Below are 22,382 nucleotides of genomic sequence, written 5' to 3'. Positions count from 1 at the left end.
ATTTGACTAAAATTTGTTTATGTCTCATACAGATTAACTCAGAGATAGGTAAATATGTTTTATTTCATATATAATTCTTAACTCAGAAAAAAATTATTTTCCTTATATTTTGCACATATGTTTCAAGTGAAATGCAAAATTTTTAATAATGGTTCTCCCAGATTTTATAGATTGAAAATGTGGCATCAACTCTTTGGCATTATTTAGTTTCTTTTTCATTTCTTTTGTCTATGCAGCAAAACAAAGAGGAAAAACAATGAGGGAAAGAGGAGAAGAAGGGAAAAAATGAAAATACAGTTAGACTGTTTTGGTTAAGAAATGTGAGCTCAGAAACAGCAGAATTAGAATTGCCAGAACTTAAGTCAAGGCTTGCCCATTCTTGTTTATGTTTGGACAGACTGTCCCAGCAGTTTTTTGAAAGCCAAATCTACATCCATGGGATTTACTGCTAGAAATTTAATCCTATCATCTTTACTGACATGTCAAAATTTATTATAAGTAGCACCATACTCAGTAATGGAGGTACCCACAGAGTAAATACCAACGACAGAACACATTGGGGAAAATCCAGTCCTCCACGAACAAAAGATGAAGAAATGCCAAGAAGTTGTTTTGGAACAGCAAAGAACTGAATCTTTGGAAGATTCAGTCTGAGTCAGTGTGTGCAACAACAGACTTGTCAAAAAACCAGACCTATTGCATAATAAAGCAGAAAAACAATCTCCTTGTTGCCTTCTCTGCTGCTGTTATTGTAGAGCTAAACAGTGGGAAAAAGGGGAAAATAAAAATGTCTAAACAATGTTTTTCTATAATGAGAATCCAAAAGGTCATCTGCTGCTGTTTTAGAACACAGCTTATTGTGTTTCAGTGCTCTCATTATATGATCCTCTGGAAATTTCTCTGAACAATTTTATATCTAGTTTTTTTTGACCTTTTTCTTTGGTTTTGTCTTTTTCTTTTTTTCTTCCTAGAGTGATAGTTAATACTAAAGAAATGCAGTTACCAAAGAAGAAACATCAGAGACCCAGTATAAGCACTACATTAACACAGTTGAGACCTCTAAGGAACTGGAAGCTCTGTAGTTCCCAGGTAGCTCATTCCACAAATCTCAGAAGATTTGCAGCCTTCAGCGTTTGACCAGCAAACTAAGCTGACAGAAACCTGCTTGAAATCTCTTAGAGCATGGTTCTTGCTAACACTGCAATTTTAAAATTACATAAGGAGTTATGTGTCTGATTTCAGTTAAGTATCTTGCTCCTGTTTAAATCTAGGCTTGCTCCTCATGTGTATGAGTCATTATCAATGACTTTGAAACTACAATATATTGTTGAGGCTATGTTTTTGGCTTTTTACTATTTAAGACTTGTTACAGTTTCTCCAATGCCAGAAAATGTTTCATTAGTACTATGTTTTAAGGCAGACACTCTAATCTTACTTTACCTATGCATTGTCTAAACCAAGGATTTACTACAAATCTAGCTGAAAAAGACACTTCCATGTGCAAACTGTCAAACATAAATGAAGCTCATGTTCATAGTCCTGTCCTTTGGGAAGAAGAATAACATCTGCAAACTATGTTTTTCATACTGACAATTAAATGTAATGCTAATAACACAAATCAGTCTGCTAAAGCTGCATTCCTTTTAATCATATGCATCTTAGTACAGGTCAGTGAGATACGCCGTTGTTTACTGTGGCTTTTACATTGGGGAGACAAGAGTTTGCCTTTCCAAGTACAACTTATTGCACTAAATACACTAAAACTTACTTCATGGAACTAAAATATGAGACAAAATTTAGTGGTTGTAGAACAGCCCTGTGGTGAAATTAAAAAGACAAAAAAAACCAACCCAAAAAAACACCCAGCCGGCCAAACAAAAATCCTACTATTTTATTTCCACCTCTATTTTAGAAAGATCAAAAACAAGGAGGTTTCTATATGGACTCCGTTTGTCAGTATCAATGGGGTAGTCAGAATTAGTGCCTGGTATTGATCTCACTTTTGCTTATCTTAGCATTTCTCAACTTATTCTGGCATATCAGATTAAGGTTTTTCGAATTTGGTGGAAAACAGATAAATTGAGAAAGATTTGGTTTAGTAGTAGTAGGCTGTATTTTAATGATTAAAAATGACAAAGTAGGAGGTATGAAATTACTAGTTACTTGTACAACTACAAAGAAAATATGAAGCTTTTAAAAGCTATCAATGACAGGGATGTAAGCCTTCATCCTGCAGATGCTATTTGATACTCCTGTCATAATACTACAGAGGCTCCAGAAAAGTTCCTGGAGTTTTTTTGGGGCACAAAAAATCCCTTCATCTGAACCCATTTGAAGGACCAGGACTCACAGGCATTAGGGAGGGCAACTTTCACCCATAACAACCATCTTTTTAACTCTTTACCGTGACAGCATAATACCATGATTTGTCAGACATTAACCATCCCATAATGATTGGAAATTTTACCATAACAACTAATCTTCTCTACTCATGTTTCAAACTTTCACCAGTTAAAGCAGCCAAAATTTGTTTTTCTTTATTGTAGTTTTAAAAAGCTCAGTACAGTGATTATGCCTGATTCTGATGTGCTACAAGAAATATTTGCCAATATATGAAAGACATTCAACCCCCTGCCACTGTCCCCAACAATTTCTCCTTACTGAAAACTTATCTTGGTAATGATGTATAAGTGAAAAGTAATTAAAGCCATCCCATTTAGAAGTGAAGTATTTTTAAATAATCCTTAGAAGTTGGTAGCACATCAGACTACCTGTGTTTCTTTGGAAACACAGGAAAAATTTAGAAAATAAAGCACAAGTACAGGATACAAAAAGGTCAAAATTTGTACTTTATTAACTTATTCAATAGATTTTTCCCTATATAAATATGTGTGTATATATTTATATGCATGTGTATGCATATGTGTGTGTATATATATATATATATGTATAAGAATGCCGGTAGTGTGGCACTGTGTCAACATAATTGAAGTAGCTCTGTTTCATTAGAAACATTTATCCTGCTGCTACACACTACTACTACTACTATCCATATTTATTCTGCTACTACAGTAGCAGCAGCAGTAGCTCAGGATGGTTTAATTTACTATGCAGGAAAGGACAGAGCCCAAATCGTGAGAAATCAGTGGTGAAAACTGCAGGCTTTCTGCCCCCCAGCTTCAGCTGAGTGGTTCATGAAGCACTTGGCTTTGCATACAGTCAGTCAACCATCATTCTGTACTGAGGTCTAGCAACAGCAGTTTGGAATGGCTTTGAAATCCTACATGATGTGCCAGTGAACTGAGGAGAGAGGAGGTGGAAAAACTTGGATAATAGGAAAAAAAAGCTGCAGAGAGAGGTCCATGCAGGGAGACATTTTTTGTCCATGCAGAATATAAAACCAGGCATTAGAGGATGGTAATTCCTCATAGATTTGTCATACAAACCTCTTCTTCTTAGTATGTCTTTGAGTTAAATGAAAATCCCCTAATGGTTTTGTGGCAATTCTTAGCTATTTTCTTACCTATTCCTGCCTGTAAAAGTCTGGTGATACGAATGTTGCTCACGGCTGAATTCAGCATTTATGAAGTGATACAGTAAAGGAGACATGAGACTTAATCCAAATGCTTGGATGGAAATTAGCTCACTCAGGCTAAAATATTCTTGTTACTGGTCCTCGGTTTAAAGAAAGCAGATTTCCATTTTAGGGAACAGCTAGTAAGCCAGGGATCTGTTCCTGGGATGTGTGCCAACACTGAGGCAGTCATTCGACTGGGTGAGACCCAAAGCAGCACCCAGTACATTTTTCTGACTGGGTTAAGGGTCAGTGCACCAGACTGTCAGACATTCAGTGAGAGAGAAACCATGGCACAAAGTGCCCATGACTCATGGCAAAGGGCCTGGTACCAAAGCATATTTTTGATGGAGTTTCTTATCCCAATAATGTTAACAATGGCTCTGCCCTGGTTTCAGTTAATTTCTTCTCAGTAGATGGTACAAGCGCTATGTTTTGGATTGGAATGAGAATGGTACTGATAAGACACTAATGTTTTGGGGTTTTGCTAGTCATATTTACCCTAAGTCAAGGACTTTTTCTTCCTTGTCTCATGCTCTGTCTGTGAAAAGGTAGGCAAAATAAACTGGAAGGAAACATTGCTGGGACAGGTGACCTGAACTGACCAAAAGGATATTTCCACACCACAGAAGTTCATGTGCAGTATATAAAATGGTAAGTGCAGTCAATCTGGGTTCAGGAAGGAGTGTTTGGCATCAGCCAGACAAACTGGAGAGACAAATTGCACTGTGCACCACTTTAAAAAAAGAAATATAATTGTTATTATTCTAATTATTAAGATTATGATTCTGATTACTGTCAACTATTATTTCATTTTCTTTTCAAACAGTAAGTACTTTTTATCTCAATATACAAGTTTCACTTGGATTCTCCTCCCCATTCAACTGGGATGGAGGAGAAAGACAGGAAGAAGTAAAACATGGTGTTTCATGTCCACCTAGGCTTAAAACCATAGCAGGCTCATCTGTTCCCTGGGCTCTCCCTAGATGTAAGATTCAGAGAAACTGCAGTGTGAGCAACAAGAAGAGCTGTAACCCTTAATCACAGCAAAATTTTCATAGATCCAGCTTCTTTAGCTTAGCCTCCTTATCCCACAGTTGTGGCTCCATAATCACAGATCCAGTGATTTTCCTGAAAAAAAAACTCTGCTTTGAGCTGGACAGTAGAGGACATAGAAGTATTTGGGGTTTTTAGAAGGAATGTCACTGGAAAATCTTTTCTATTATTTCTCAAAGATATTTCATGAGAATGATACAAAGAAGATATTTAAGAACATTTAGCTTAACCCTATTTTTGCTATGAGATAATATGAATCTAAATCCAAGTGAATGGATATTTGTACAAATATAAAGTATTGTAATGGCACATATCTTCTTTTGTACTTTATTTGCCAACATGGTATTTTAAAGAAGAAAATGAATGTGTGACAGGGATCCTCCTGACAAAGGAGATCATTCCTCCCTTGGGCAAATACAAGATTCTGCTAGAAGACAGACACTTCTAGAAACTGGAGAGATTAACAGAGGGAAAAGAGTAAGCAAAAGACAGCCAAGACACAGACTCACAGAATTAATTTGGTTGGAAAACAGCTCTGAGATAACTGAGCCCAACCTAGGACTAAACACCACAGCAACTAAGTGCTATATCCAGCCTTTCCTCTAACACCTCCAAGTGACTTCAGTACGTCCCTGGACAGCCCATTGCAATATCCAGTCACTCTTTCTGTGAAATACCTCCCCTGGTGCAGCTTGAGACTATGTCCTCTCATTCTGTCCCTGGTTGTCTGGGAGACTAGGCTGACTCCCACCTGGCTACAGTCTCCTTTCAGGGAGTTACAAAGAGTGATAAGGCCTGTGCTGAGACTCATATTCTCCAGGTTCAGCCTTTCTTCACAGGACTTGTGCTCCGGACCCTTCCCCAACTCCAAAACTGAACCCAGCACTCAAGGTGTGGCCTCACCAGTGCCCAGTACAGCAGGACAGTCACTGTTCTGGTCCACACATTTCTGACCCAGGCCAGGATGCCGTTGGCCTTGTGGGCCACCTGGGCACAGCTTGCTCATGTTCAGCCAGCTGTTGACAAGCACCCCCAGGCACTTTTCCTGGGTACTGTCCAGCCACTCCATCCCCAGCCTGTAGCTCTCAATGGGGTTGTGGCCAAAGTGCAGGACCCACGACCTGGCCTTGTTGAACCTCATGCCAGTGGTGTTGGCCCATCAACCCAGCCTGTCCAGGTCCCTCTGCAGAGCATCCCTACCCTCCTGCAGATCAACATTCCAGTGCGACTGCGTATCATTCACATATTTGCTAACAATAGACACAATCCTCTCATCCAGATCATCAATAAATATAATTAAATGGGACTGGGCCAACACTGATCCCTGAGAGAATATGAACAAAAAACTCCTACTTTCTGGGAACTAGAGGGAATTATAGAGTTGGTTGCAATTCAAAAAAAAAAATATAGGAAACAGCATGACAAAAATCATGTGTGAAATACACCATTTGCAAAGATACAAAGGGCAGGGAGATATTTGCTTATAAACTTTTAAATTTTTATTCTGTCAAGAGTAATAATTTCTAATTTTCTCATTTTCAAAGGTTGTTGGTTTAACTTATACTCTAACAAATAAAGTCCTTTGGTCCTCTTATGTGAATTTGATTTCAAGAAGGTCTAGTCAGACTCAAAGCTTAAAGCAGCAACAAGAGTAATTCCTGAACTGATAAAACCATGCCACTGTAGGTAAGATATTTAAAATAGCCAAGCAGTAAAAGATCAAGCTCACCTTTCAGAAGAATTTTTTTTATTAAATAAAGAAAAATTTATGAACAGATGAGTTTACAACAAGGCAAAATTCACCTTAAAATCAAATTCCAAAGCTTACTGTGGTTCTCAAATTCTAGAGAGTTCATCATTTGCTGCATTCTTGGTACGTACAGCTAGACCTCATTGCTGAAAATCATTCCATTAAGGTTCGTAAAAGTTTTATCACACAGTTAAACAGATTGGTGTTTTTTCTAATAGATCTCTTAAAGTACAAAGACATAGTTCACTAATATGGTGAAAACATGAGGCAAATTCAAACTGTAGATATTGACAGAGAGATGTATAGCACAATGGAGAGGTAAGAAGAAAGAGAAATTGATTACATAAAATCTAGCTCTCTCCAGTTTCATCCTGGTCACTTGTCACTCTCTAACACTTACAGAACAAAGATGCAAGTAAAAGAGCTAAAATAGAAATCTTTGTCAGTAAAGTAGCTTTCTAATTTCTCATGTAGCCCTGAAAAATTCAGTGCTGTTGAGAGTTTGTGAACCACACCCATTTTAAGCTTTGCCCTAACTCATCTGTTTCTCAGATCAAAAGCCAGAATTGTTTAATGACAAGTACCAGCTTTTGCTCACAAACACGAGTTTAAAGGTCAATTATGCTGCAGTCACTGGACTTGTACCCAAGAGATGGTCCAGAATTCTAAAAGATGTTATAAAAGAGCCCTGTACTACTTTAAAATTGTGCAGAATCAGCATCTTTTCCAGGCTTATTCAGAGACTTCAACCTTTGCAGCTGAGCAATAGGGGAATCAGCAAAGGGAGGAGTGAAAGAGCCCTTCTGTGTCAGTTAGGTCTATCACTTATCACTGAACTCCAACCTTAAAAAAAAATGCTGCTTGTTGGCATTTATAGAGACAAATTTACCAAAAAAAAAACCTTAAAAAAATCACACAATGTCGAAGAGAGAACGGTTCATACCATATATAAACACTGCTAATTATTAAAGTAATCAACAGTACGCTACTGGTTTATACTGTGACATGGACATGGGAGTCACAGTATAAAATACAGGCATTTTTGTTTAGAGTTTCTCATATCTGGAGGGAAACTCTATCCTAATACTTCCTTTGAACCATAAAAAACAACATGGCTGAACCCATTTTTTGTTCAGTGCAAGTATAAAATAAACTTCTCCAAACACAGCTATGCTGTTGGCTATTAATTGTGCCCATGGCATACTGGTTAAGAACGCAACAGTTGGTCAGACCCCACAGTAATGCAGAAATGGGTTGCCTGAAGGAGTGATCGCTTAGGAGAGAGTTAGGATAGCAGGCTTCACTACTTCTGTAACTTTAACCCGTCTTACAGCGCTCATATGTGAGGAGTTCTTACAAGCACAATACTGTTCTCAAACCATTTCTGAGGCTGATTCTGAAGTCAGGATGCAATGAGTTTGGATTTGGAAATCTCCTTGTCACTTTTTCCACTACTGCGCTCTGGCTTGGAGATAACAAACCAAGTGCTGTAGTTCAATCTGTCCCCATTTCTACATTCTGTCTTTCAAAGCCATCTTGTATAAATAAGAGCAAAGCTTACAGTGCTTTTCAAATCAGGAACTAGCATTGATGCTATTTATGAAAATTTTTGCAGATATCTCTTAGAGTGCTCACGTTGACTGAGATAGAATAAGCTGCACATTCACTAAGCTTGTGATGATTTCTAGCTTTTTCACACTGTAATAGAATGCTGGAAATTTTTATATTTAATTTGGGCAATGGGTTGAACCTAGTAATTTTCCTCTACTGAATAATTTTATCAGAATTGTAAGGTTTTTCCTTGTTTTTCAAAGAATGAAACATGGACATCAAAAGAAAACAACTGGAAAACTGTTTCACTACATGATACCGTCAACTAAACAATTTGGCTGCTGTCGGAGAACTTGATTATGTTACACACATTCCTTGGGTTTACTATGCACAAAGAAGCATTTTACCATAAAGAAAAAGACACGTTCTGTGAAAAATATTGATGTGTATGGCATGGTATACACCTATGGAGCATTCCTTGATATAACATGAACATCAGCAATGGTTTGCTGTTGTGGATCTCAGTTATATTTCGGAGTTGAGTTGATGTCTATGAATGTATGACTAAACTTCAGCCAACATGGTCACAGAACTTCTAGTACCCAATGTAACTCATTTACACCAAAATAAGGTATTTCTGCTTACCATGCACAGTACAGATTCACACACAGATATGTATATACAAACAATATTTATAAGGCCACATGTGTGTGTGTATATATACTTGCATAGATTTAAACATCAGTAAGAAATTCAAGTATCTACTCACAGGAATTTCCTTGATGCAACAAAAAAAACCCACTAAATTTTGTTCTCTTATAACGGAATGATGCACACTGTATCTTCCTCTTTTATTAAAGACAGATGAATATTCTCCTGCTACCCTGAAAGCAATGTCATATGTTGTTTTCATAAAAAGAATTTGTACATTCATTTTAAAAAGAAGACATGTTTATTTTCTGCACATTAAGAATGTAATTGTGATCCAAAATCAATAAGTATATTATCCTTATATCCTAGAAGAGCTATCACCACAGATTAAGTTTGCCAGCAAAGAAGCCAGAGGGAAAAAAAAAGGTAGAAAAGAGCAAAAATATTTATTTATGTATCTCCATTTAAATGCATCTGGTTCTATGAAGATATACTGTTTTAATTATGACAGTTTTCTATGCTTATATATGACTACCCACGTGGAAGAAAATTAGACAATCAAAATAGACAGTACAATGCCTTGTTCATGCTTTTTTAAGGAAACACTTACAGATCACTGTAGACAAGGCCGTAAATCTGCGCTGTGCTGTGATGGTAGATTCCTCTCAGGATAATTAGAAGAAGGATAACAACAAAAGCTGGAAGCCCCCAACTCAAAAGGAAGTAAAGCAGATAGCGCCTCTCTGTGTGTTCATCATTCATCACAAGGACATACCAGAAATTAATGGCCTGGAGAAAAAAGCACAAAAACAATCAGTAGACTTGCTGGTTAGAAACTATGCCAAAAAAAAATTACTCTGAAGGTCACAATGTAGCGTATTTCTGCCCCAGTGCAGGTACATGTATAAACACTATCCAACAAAAATACTTCTCCCTCACTTTTTCTCCTTAAGTAATGAAAAGACATTATAAAGACAATATGCTTATTTATATAACTATTTTGAATTAGACTAACAGAGAAAGAGACACCCTGTTTAGTAGAGATCACTATTTTTGCAATGTAAAAATAGCCTTTTGGGGAAAAAGTCACTTTTTTCTCTAGATATTCATACTTTCACATAGAAGACTGGCATATGGTATTTCTAAATCTTATCTGTATTTAATATTTTTATCTTATTGTTCAGCTGTATGAATCTTGTAAGAAACACACTAAGCTCCTTTGATGTTTCTGTGATCCTGTTCTGGGCTCAGCAGTACAATACAGACATGGAGCAAGTCCACCAATGGCTCATGAGGATGATAGAGGGATGGAAAACATCTCCCATGATGGGAGGTTGAGGGAGCTGTGGCTGTTCAGCCTGGAAAGAGGATGCTCAGGGGGATCACATCCATATGTATCAACATCTGATAGGAGTCAGTGACAAGGGAGACACTCTCCTCAGTGATGCCCAGTAGTGGGGCAAGAGGCAATGGGCCCAAATTAACGTACAAGAAGCTTCATCTGCATTCAAGAAAAAGCTTTCTCACTGTGAGAGTGGTAAGACACTGGGCCAAGATGCCCATAGTGGTTGTGGAGTACGTGCCAGTAGATAATCAAACCCAAACTGAACACGGTCCTGAGCAACCTGCCCTAGCTGTTTGAGGTAGACAGCATCAAGGTACCCCTAAAACTTCAACTGTTCTATGATTCTGTGTAATATATACATAACAGTTTGAGAATAAATGGCAAATAAATGAATGAAAGCTTACAGGCATCTCTGAAACAGCCTGTGTTTTCTTACGATCAACTCATCATCAAACAGCATAATGTAGTTTCAAACCTTATATCAATCAAAATAATGAAATAGCTGAAACTCCTTGAAAGAATTAGTAGCACGAGTAAGGAAACCCTTCAAGTAAAGCAGAATACTTAACATATAGCTTGGACAGTTGAATTTTCTTCAAGATGTTCATAGCAGAAACACTGTCACCTGTGAGCATTTTTTAAAGCATATCTACACACTACTGCCTAACAACTAAGCTATCCACAAAAATATTTTTTTTACATTTTTCTTTACTTTCTCCACTTCAAAAATGTTATACCACCTACAGGTCCACATGCTATATCATGATTTCTGGTCTTTTATATGAGGTGCATAAAGGATTATTTGTCTTATTTGTATGCAATGTATCTAATTTGAGCTTGTGCCTTCAAGCATGTCTTGTCAGTCAATGGAGACAGGACAGGCACCTTCAAGGACTCATTAATCCTAACACGAGCATAATCATCCCTCTCTATGGCCTACACAAGGGTTTCATATAATAATGTTAATTTACATGCTTCATTTTCAGCCATCTATTGTAAGGATAAGTAAAAATTCATTAACTGTGAGAAGACAATGCGACATTATTTTATTGAGGGAAATTTGGCACATTTCCCTCGGCCAAGGGCTTGTTTACCCCTTTGTTCAGGAACACCTAATTTTCACATTAAAGTGCTTAATTACTTGTTTCTGTATTCCTTCTGGAGGTCTCATTAGTTACCTATCATTTCAGATTTTTTTCTGTGATTTATATGGTATGAATATGCAATACCTTCTCTCATTAATAATAAATCACATAGAATGGTAGCAACTTGTTTAAAAAAGGTTAGTAATGGTTTTAAATGCCTTTTTTAGAGAATGAGATTTCATAGCTATATCCAGTGTATATAATTATATGAATTATATAATAACTATTATGTCTTTTTTGGGGTTTTTTGGTGATTGGTTCTATATGAACAAAGGCAAAATTTATTTTCCTTAAAAGATCACAGGTAAATCCCACCACATAATTAATAACTATCCTGTGTAGGCTGAAAGAACACAGAAAAAATATTAATTCCATTGCTGAACATGCACAGGAAGAAAATATTAAACAGATGAAAATTGTATTTGGACAAAAAAACCCACAGTTTGTGGAAATATTTAGTTGTCCTGTTCATTTTTACGTGTGACTGAAAACTCATTCAAAATTCTGTTTGTCACTACACATCAGTAAACATACTTCAATTACATGTCCTTATAGTGCTGGCTAGACTGTGCCTCACTGAAAGCACTTCCAGACAGCAAAATCCTTGAACTATATATGCCATTATACTCAGGGACTGTTGGTTCTACTAATTCTGACAATCTGGTGAAAATTGTTCTCAGTCACCAACTGAAATTGCTTTCTATGAAGTCATACCTTACGTCCTTGTTCTGTGTTTGGTTAGCCATATTTAGTTATCTCACCTCATTTATCACAGCATAACACTTAATACCACAGCTGCTGTAAAGATGTAAGTGAGATTGGATTATCCAGATTTTCTGCAGAGTCACATTTGTATTTTGATTATAACTAGTTCTTGTATTCAACCCCTTTGATGCTTCAAAATGTAATCAATTAAATAATACAGGAGCTAATGTTAGCGAATTCTTTCCTGTTGCCATTCTGCAACAATTAGCAGTTCAACAGAAGAATAAAATATACAGCCATTTTCTGCTGCTCAGGTGGAAGAACAAATGGGCAACTTGTGATTTGTTCTGATATAGAATGTAAAATAATTGTTTATTCACACTCTAATGAGATAATGTGAACTTCATTGAAGGTTTTTTCTTTTAAAATGAAGCAATTAATGGAAATTATATTCTCAAACCTGGAACACATTTATTTAATTGTTTAATTATTCATTAATTTATCTTTAGTGATAATCACAGAATTTTAGAATTTTTTTGTGTTAGAAGGGGCCACCTAGTTCCCCATCTCCCACTATAGGACATTTTCCACTGGACCAGTGTCCTGTTACCAGCCAGAACAGGGTTAATTTTTGCAGTAGCAACGGCTGGGACGCAGAGGTTATCCTGTATCACGTCCCATCACTGCTGGGGGTTGGGGGAAGGAACTCTTCTGGGTAGAAGGGGTTTGTTCTGGATCAGCGTAATGCGGACCGGGAGCAGTTGGGTGGGGCTGATCAGTGTGAATCGTTCACCTCCGGCTTGTACCCTCTGTCGGTGTTGCCGTACTGTTTGTTCCCTTGTCTCATTGCTGTTTCCAGCACATCGCTCTTATCTCAACCCATAATCTTTGCAGGGCAGTCGGGGCGGGGGAGGCCGGGAGCAAGAGAGCAGTGCATGGATTCAGTGGGATCACTAAACTGGAGAATAACAGCCCTAAACGAGGACAACAAAGTTGCTCAAAGTCTCATCTCCAAACTGCCCTTGAATACATCCCGGGATGAAGTAGCCACAGCCTGGCAATCTGGGCAACCTGTTCCAGTGCCTCACCACCTGTGATAATCTGCAGATAGCTGGCAAACAACAGGTGCAAAATACTTTAAATAAAATAATTTCCAATTCAATAAGAAAACTTCTATTTTCCTTTCTTCTTTTTAAAAATAGTTGGAGGTGTAATTTTATAATAATTGCATTCTTTTATATAATTGCTTTTTTGAAGCTGTTAAACAGTCTACAAATTATTCTTATAATAAAAAGCATCAAACCTACTTTAAGATCAATAGACATCTTACAAGTCTGACACAAATTTATAGAAATTTATAGAAAATTTAAAGTGCCATTAAATTGATGTAGGAGAAAGATTCAGGTATGGGTGATAGCAAGTTCATGATTTTCATTCTGGTTTGCTTGTTGAACTGACACTTTCACTGTTGATTTAATTCACTCTAGCAGTAGGTCAAGAAAGCACAAAGAATCATAAGAAACTAAAAAGAGAACAATAATTAAAACATGAATCTATACATAAATTGTTTTGTAATGAGCATTGACGTAAGACAAAATACTAAGCATAATTACTATACCTAACACTATGCAGAAGATGGAAAAATTACAAAACAAAAATGTAAGGAAGTAACCCTGGAATCTAGAAAGTAAATATTTTTGATCTGGACCCCAGAAATAAATCTGTGAATGTCTGACTGTACTGTTAAATCTCAGTTTTCTTTAGTTTTGTTGCCTGAAATGTTGTTCCACCACCTTTTGATCACTTAAAATTGCCTGGATTTTGTGGATGTTTCAGTTTCACATACCTGCACAGTGCTTGTACTTGATTATCACATTCACCGATTTCTGTATCTTGTGATCACGGCAGCCAGTAGCAGATTTGTATGACGTAAGTCAATGATCAAACATATGCACTATGATATGCAGCCTCATAAATACAGAGTGGCTGCACAAAGAACACAGGATCTTCTCCTGTATTTTTGTTCTTTTTCAGATATAAGTATTTAAGTCCCATTTAAGTATAAATATATTATTCATTCTGCTTTTCAAATCATGTATATAAAGTATACTATGCTGCGAAATACAAACATTAATTTCCCAGACTTTTAAGACTGCTGTTCAAACAGAAGTAGCATCCAGACTTCCTAAACCAATCTGGTTTCCCCTTGGATTCACAAGCTTTTCTAGAGTTGTCACCAATTCAAGCATAGAGATGTCTCCAGTGCTCATTCCTGTGCCCTGATATAGCTTACTCACTCCATAATGAGATATATAAATCCAAGACCTATTCCCAGCCAAGAGGAGCAAACTGCAGCTGAGGACTGGGTTGATCTATATTTCAGATTATTTCTTTCCTTTTGAGTCTTTCAAAGTTCAGGAATTATTCTCAGCTGAAGACCTGCACCTACAAAAAGGAGAATCATCTTCATTCTGAGTTTTACTCCTGGCAGCTTATCAATCAGCAGGCTGATGGATACCCTCTTAAGCACTTTTGTCCTGTCAGATTTCCATGAAGAGTCTTCATGTTTAACACAAGCCTGAGGCTCTACTAAATGCAATGTATTATGCAAATTCTTAGGATTTGACCAAAGTCTACTCAAAAAAAAAACCAAAAAAACACTGGATTTCAACTACAGATATAAAAATGACCAACTGTTGAGAGTCAAATTTTCTGCCATTATAAGTTATTTTTGCAATCTAATGCCATGTAAAACACATAGAATTAAATACTATCAAACACTGAATTGCCAAAGCTTGAGGCATCTCAGTAAAAAAGAAAAATATTACTATTATTAAAATAATACTACTCTTCACTATGGTGAAGAGCTCTGAAACAATTTAGGAATAAAGTGAATGAGCAACTGTGAAGAATATAATTTACACTTTACAAAATAATTTAGAGTAGTTAACCTACAAGAACACCATTTGCCAAGCAAACAAGTTTCTCTGTTGAGGCCATCTACATGTGACTTACTAAGGCTAATGAGCACAGGTGAGCTGTTGGAGAGGCCGCTAGGGTTCTCAATGAATATGAGTCTGACATATCATAGGAAAACACCACATATTACATGAATATTACTGGGAGAGGAAGTTTCATTAGATGCAGTCTAATTTGCAATTCTTGGTTTGGTCTGACAGCCTGCATATTGGAGAATTTGTATGGCAAGATATGGAGCTGTATATATAAAGCTGTATGCTGTAATAAATGTGCTTGGGACAAATCCTCTTGAAATAACAGAAAAATAAATCAACTCAAATACTGGTGCTAAATATACATTTCTAAAGGAGGGCATAATAATGCATTTTTTTCTAATAACCCCACAGCTTTTTGCTTTGACTAACTTTCAATTAGTAATTTTCCACAATTTGATTGCTCATGGAGTTCCATGTTAGTTCAGTTGTTTTTTCCACCATTTACTGTTCTATAATATATCAAATGAGCAACACAGCTGTGAGTAGTCTGGAGTAGTAGACTGATGAGGAGTGGCTGGAGGAGCTGGGGGTGGTCAGCATAGACAAAAAAATGTGGGGGACATGGTTTAGTTGTGGACTTGGCAGTACTGAGTTAACAGTTAGACTTAATGATCCTAGAAAGCTTCTCCTAAATGATTCTATGATTTTATAAAAATTCTGGCAATAATTATGAATACACATATTCTGTATTTTAATGCAAACTTGTAAAGGTATGTTTGTCATTTTATACAAGTTTAATGACTAAAATGCCCCTGACTCAACAAATTACAATGCAGTTTACATTTAAACTTCACTTGTAAGAGACTGCTTCAAAAGACCAAATAAGGGACATTTAGAAAAACTGTTAAGAAAAAAATTCTTCCTTGCTTCGAGACAATTCTTCATTGTTCTAAGAACAAATAGTTGTAAGGGAAATTAGTGCGAAAAGTCATTATAGTGTTTGTATATTTACCCTTGGAATTGTGTCACTGCAGATTTACTAAAAGTCATCTGAAATTTTGGCCTTCTGGTAGCATTGGATTTCAGTGCTCTATACCTGTCTTATATATAAATATACAGATATGTATATGTATGCACTAAAATATAATAGAAATACAGTCCATCTATCAGTTACTTTTACAGGTGTTTTGGGGAAATGATAAAAAGGACTAAGAAACCAACCTGAATAAGCATCCAGCTGAACTGGCAGAGGTAAAGGTAATGGGTAACAGATGCAAGGGCAAAGCAGCTTTCCTCTGAGATATGCTGGCTCATGTAAGCAGACGCCAGAAATGAAACCTGATGGGGGAAAAAAAGAAAACGTACATATTGGAATTAAACAGAAATAAGTTAATATTAACAATAAGAGGAAAAAAAGTTTGGAAGTAAAACATACACTAAATTACTATTTCAGAGACTCAGGAAAGATATCTTGGACACTTAATATTCACCCAAAGCAGTTATGCTTAAACACTGTCAACCCCTAAAGCAGTTGGATTTGCTGAAGCCTTAGTAGACAAGCTGTGATGTTACATCTAGATATATTTTTGGCTGTAATGGAAAAGAATATTGATACTGCACGGATGTTTTTGTTGTTGCTAGATAATGTTTATCCGAAGTCTAGGGCTTTTTAATTTCCCATGCTCTGCCAGATAACAGGTACTGTACCACTCTTAAATTACTTTTTTTTGGAAATCTGACACCTGACACTCTGCTATGAGAAACCAAGGGTCAAGCTTGAAGAATGAGGAAGCACACCTGAGAGAGAGGGTGTGTGTGGTAAAGAGTCAGGAGAGGCACCCTGGGGCCATCTGCCTGCTGTGAAGGGACCCAGCTCCCAGCAGTGGCAGTCTCAGGTGGTGCATGTGTAACTCCTTAAATGGTGTGAGAATGTTCAGGCAGTGCCCTCTCCACACACCGCACCCTTATATGACCAGACTACAGAGAGACTAAATATTTATTGTTTAAAATTGTTCCCATGCAACATTAAACACAGGTTTTGCAATTGGGGTGCAGATTTGCCTGTATAAAACTAAGAGAGATGTTATCTTATGATTTGAATAAATCCAGATATTTTATCAAGTAAACAAACAAATTCAAGGCATTTACTGTCTTCAGGCCATCAGACTTGTAGGAATATTATGCCTCAGCCCCTAAGATAGCAATACTGGACAAAAGGCAGGAAGCAACTATTCCTTTGTCTAATACCATACCAGGTTTTCACATACGCAAGGCAGTTACAGTTTGGGGTTTTTCCACAAATATGCCAAATATCAAAGGACTATATGTTGGCTGGACAAGTAGTCAATGCATTGTGTAAGGAACAAAGGTACTCCAACTCTGACTGCAGTGAATGTAGCTAGACAATTTCAACAGAGCATTTTAAATTAAAACACAACTCAGAAACATTAAGCTCTGTCTTCTGTAAATTTCTTTACAGAAGAAATGGCGCTACAAGCAAAATTCATAAAACACTTAAAGTGTTCACATAAAGAAAGGTTCTACTCATCCACTGTGCTGATCATTTTCTCTTTGCCTGACAAAAGTACTACTTTTTTCACCAACAGCCCATTGACTTGTTAGTAACAGAAAGTAATGGGCTATGGAGACAGATTTGATGTACATAAAATCGAGAGATGGGATAGGTAAGAAAGTTAAAGCAAATTAAGTGATTTGGATACATGTGGACACTGTATTTGCAACAAAATACTCATATGGTACTGATTAACCCTTACATGTCTCTTTATCATAAAAGTACCCTTATAAAGACAGTATAATGTTACCTCATCATGAAGAATAACAATGAGCAACTGGGGAACAAGTAGACTAAAAATAATTATGAAAAGCATTTCAAAATCTAAAGAAAAAAAATGCACATTCAATATTTTATGTGGTATTTATCAGCTTCTGCTGAGAACTGGCATCTGATCATGACCATATAACCATTCAGTTATTAAAAGGTTAACCCACAGATTAATAATGACTGGTCTTTGCCAAATTCTGACACTGCTGAAAGAAATCCCATCATCTGGAGTGGGTTACACACAATTGAAATATGTCTACAATAGCTGTCACCCATGAGGGATAAACAAGAAGTGTTTGTGGAAACAACTCCACAGCACCAGCTCTCTCAAACACTACCAGTAGTAATTTGTCTAAGACTTGAGCAAATGCTTCTACTGATAACAAGCATCAGACAACAAAGGGTGGAAAGGCTTTATAACCTTTTGCTCTCTGAAGGCTTGTGTATATGTCAAGGACAAACTCCAGGCTAGAGTCAAATAGGGGATGCAAACACAAAAGCAGACTGATGGAGTTCTGGAAATATTACTTTTAACCCCTTTTGGACTGAATGTTGGCTTGAAAGCATTTTGCATTTATAACCAAGAAGCTATAATTCCTAACACTCTCCTGTTATTCAAGAAAAATAAGGTTTTGCATATTTAAAAAGAGGAGTGTATCACTATATCAACAGTTTTCCAATTAAAACAATGCAAAGAGTCCAAATATGTGCTAAAAATGCATATCTTTGACAGAAACTGACTTTTCTTAAAGGAACAAGACAGCAATATGGCTGGGGTAATCACTCAGCTAAGAATTCACTGAATTTAGTGGCCTTAGAGTATTTTAGGAAAAAAAAAAGGTGAAATATAAAGTTTTCATATCTTGTTATCTTGTATCTTGGTTGGAAGCTACAAATAAGAGGTGGTTTATAACACAAAAAACCCCGCAAACCAATAATATGCCTTCCCAATAATGCGTTCCTTGGACTAATTGCCCCATGTCTTCTGTACCTCACTTAGTTATTAACTGTAGGCTGCAACATTTTATAACAAGGAACATATTACTTTAATAACAAAAATATGTGCCATCTATTGGGACAAATTATACACTCCTGAATCTTTAAAATATATGCTCATTATAGCACCAACTGTCCAGAGCTCTTTTTACAGAGAACTTACAGTTTAAATAGCCCTTTTCAATCTTTATATATTGACATTTAGTTCTATGATGAAATGATAACATAATGCTTCTTCCTCATTCTTGTCAAGGTGATTAGTTGTGGTGCTTTTATAGTGGAGGCATTCATGGAAGTGACTTTCTAAGAGAAGCTGCTAGCAGTCTCCCCCGTGTCTGACAAAAAGATCAATCAGTAATTAATTTCAAGAATTGGCAATCTGTTAAACCACTAAGAAAACTGTACATGCCTCTGTGAAGATACATGTTAAAGATGAAAAAAGCCCAGAGGCATCTCTTTCCCTTCCAGTCTGGAGGCAGGTGACAAGGCTGGCCTGGCCCCTGTCTCAGGGGTTCACCCTTCCTGGGCGCCATCGGCTGTCAGGCAGGCCGGGGGCAGGCCGTGTGGCTGAGGCCGGCTCCAAACATCTTGCTGCTGAGCTGGGATCCTCCAGGCCCCCAGAGCAGCCAGGGCCAGGCCAGCCTGGCCAAGATTCTGCCGCTGTTGGGGTTCACCCGCAACCACTGGGCAGGAAGAGGAGAAGCCATCAGCCCTGGTGTGCTGCTGCTGAGCTCTGGCCTGGCTGCTAGGATCCTAGCCGCCCTCCCAGCCCAGCTGCAGCTCCGGCCGAAAGCTGTCGGGCCCGGCCAGGGCCAGGTGACCATCTGCAGCCCCCAGGTGGGATATTAACTTCAATCCTCCCCCGAGTGAGGGAAAAGGATGAAGTGCGGGCATGTAGAACAACAACATGAAGACATCAAGGTCAGTGAAGAGGAAGTCAAGTCCCAGATGGGAGAAATTGGGAGATGCCTTGATCTTAGGGCTGAAATCCTTTTGTAAAGCTATGGAGAAAAATGTAATTGACACATCAGTCTTTTTTCCCTGTAACTCGCTGAAGAAATATGGGGAGATAGATTGTTCAAACCCATGCTGAAGCAAGCATTGTTGAAATAGCTGTGAATTTGAGAAGTTTGAACAGAAAGAGAGAAGAATGATGAAAACCTCCAGGGTGAGAAGAAGATCTCTGTTTACAGAGATGAAGATGATCTCAGAGATAGTTAAAGAGAACCTTTGCTTATGAAGAGCTCATCCTTAAAATAGTACTTCATAACTTGACAAGGCCCATAAACAAAGCTGTAGGAAAAACGTGAAAAATGGGAGGAACTTCACGATTGCAGATTTTCTGGGTGGCTGCTATTCATGAAAATTAGAAACCCCGAGAGAACTATTTTCTTGTGGAGCAGTCTCCATAAATTAACAAGAGGGACTTTTCTCCCTAAGTTAACTGAAGAAAGACTATTCTAGAAGTGATAAACTGACTGAATTGTTTTTGTACATTGTTAGTGAGAAAGAAAAAGTTGTAGGGGGGAGGAAAAGTGTTCTAAAGGTCTTATTCTGATTCTTAGTATTCTTTCTTTTAGTCACTGTTAATAAAGCTTTCTTCATATTCTTTTAAAATTTTGAGCCTGCTTTGCCTTACTCCTAATTCAATCTCACAGCAAAAAAATAAGTAAGCATATTCTAGTGAGTGCACTGGCGTTCGGCCAGCACTGAAAACCTCCAAATCAGTCTTGACCCAAAATTATTTAATTGATAATCCCTTAAATAACTCAAGTAGCAGGCTGATACTTTTAGTAATTTGACTGTGATGGTTCCATACCACACTGAAAATTATGGTGATAGCATATAATTCAAAATGTTCCCCTTGGCAGTGAAAAAAAAAAAAAAAGTTTAAAAATAAGATAAATAAATGCACTTCCAAAAAGCTCTTTGACACGGTCCCCATCTGATAGTCATTTACTCAGCTAATCAAAGGACACTGCAATTCTTTTTAAACTTTAAAATAATTATCTACCAATTATTTGAAGAAAATTATTACCAGGTGATTCCATCTAAGTCATCACACCAAACTATAAATAAGTAACATTAGATGATTTACAAAATTATATATTCCCAGAGGAAGACCAAGCCCATCTACACCACCACTGGACCTTCAGAGGAAAACTACACCCTTCTACAGCATCACTGCTCCAACAGTCAGAAGAAAATCTGTCACTTCAGGAGGACTGCAGCCACCATTTAATTGGACTGCTACCAACACCCTGATCCACAGGGTGTCAGGTTGTAATTTCACTCTGTCAGTTCTGTATAGCTGCATTTTTATTTTTATTTTTCCTAATAAAGAACTGTTATGACTACTCCCATATCTTTGCCTGAGAGCCCTCTTAATTTCAAAGTTATGATAATCCGGAGGGAAGGGGTTGACATTTTCCATTTCAAGAGAGGCTACTGCCTTCCTTAGCAGACACCTGTCTTTTCAAACCAAAACGTGTATGAAGAATATTTTTCTACTGCTGTTTCCAAGTGGTAGGCTGTATCTGAACATCTCTCCTCTACTAGACTTGCTCCAAGAGGTCCATGCCCCTTCTGGGATGGAAACCTCAGACCTGATTGGGGTCTCATGAGAGCAGAGCAGAGGGGCCAAATACTGTCCCTCAGCCTGCTGGATGCACTGCTTTGGATGCAGCCCATGATGCAGCTGTCTTTTTAGGCAGATAAATGGTAATCCCTCAGTGATCATCACTCAGTGATCATCATCCAGTGATCATCAGTGGTACACCCAGCTTTCCTTCCCATTTTAAATGAATTACTTCTTGGTGCAGAATTTTGCTGCTAGCCTACAAGTTATGACAGTTCAACTTGTTCTAGAAAATATTCCTTTATTTCATTCTTCAGTTTTCAAAATTATTCACAGCTTTATATATGCTACCCCACTACCCCTTAGTGTCAGCGCTTCTCTACTTTCCCACCATTGGTGCATTTTGCCTGGGCGTGTTATTTTCTGTCCCATAAACCTGGGCTTTAGAACCAGTACAACACCTCTATTTGTCACTCTCTCATTGTTGTCTTTTCCCCTTAGCCTGTGTCTTCTCAGATCTGAGTTCCTAGACTAATCCTCCTCCATTACTATTTTACTTATTCTTGTGACACATTCTTGTCAAAGAAAACTATCAGACTAGTTTGGTATGATCTAAGTACAAGTACATGTGAGCATTCCCTCCTTTATTTATCACTACTGTCGACAGAATTTTTTTTAACTCTTAGATGCTTCTGATACTGTATTAATGGGCCTCCAGTTGCCAATATTAATTGTTTTGTATTATATATTACTCTTAATATATTATTTTCCAGTCAGATAATGGCACTCGGAAACACAAGATTTTTTAAAAGCACTTGCTGTGAGACCTGCAAGACATTCTACAAGTGTTGTCAAAGTTAGGACTGGGAGCTTTTCTGTTTCAAACTTTGAACACACCTATCCTTTGAATGTTCCTTCTCTCTTGGTGTCCACAACCTTCACTCCATGCTACCAACTCTACTATCTTGTCTTTATCTCAGTGGTGACCTTTAACATCACTATCTTCACTGACGATGTGAAGATTGAACTTTTTTCTGTTTGGAGTCACATCTAATGTATTTACTTTTCCTGCCTCACTGCAAATTTTTACCAGAAATTTTACATTATTCTCTTTTCATCTACATAAAAGAAACCCCACCCACCTACTACTGGGCTCATAAGACAGAGAGTTTGGATGTTATTGGCATAAAAGATTTGGTAATCAGGATGCCTTGGCAAGAGCAAACAGAACCTAC

General features: G+C 37.4%; 1 protein-coding gene across 1 annotated transcript in view; it reads right to left on the bottom strand.

Moving 5' to 3' along the window:
- ADGRV1 (adhesion G protein-coupled receptor V1) overlaps window positions 1-22,382 on the bottom strand; it is a 260,139-nt gene that overhangs the window by 59,239 nt on the left and 178,518 nt on the right. Inside the window, exons 87-88 of the mRNA XM_058824411.1 lie at window positions 15,953-16,069; window positions 9,193-9,371 (exon numbers count right to left, since the gene is read on the bottom strand). Of these exons, the coding sequence (XP_058680394.1) occupies window positions 9,193-9,371; window positions 15,953-16,069 (296 nt within the window). The remainder of the gene's footprint in view (window positions 1-9,192; window positions 9,372-15,952; window positions 16,070-22,382) is intronic.

The sequence above is a fragment of the Ammospiza caudacuta genome, chromosome Z (assembly GCF_027887145.1).
Source record: "Ammospiza caudacuta isolate bAmmCau1 chromosome Z, bAmmCau1.pri, whole genome shotgun sequence".
Taxonomy (NCBI): Eukaryota; Metazoa; Chordata; class Aves; order Passeriformes; family Passerellidae; genus Ammospiza; species Ammospiza caudacuta.
Note: the sequence above shows the minus strand (reverse complement) of the source record. Positions and strands in the feature narration are given on the sequence as shown.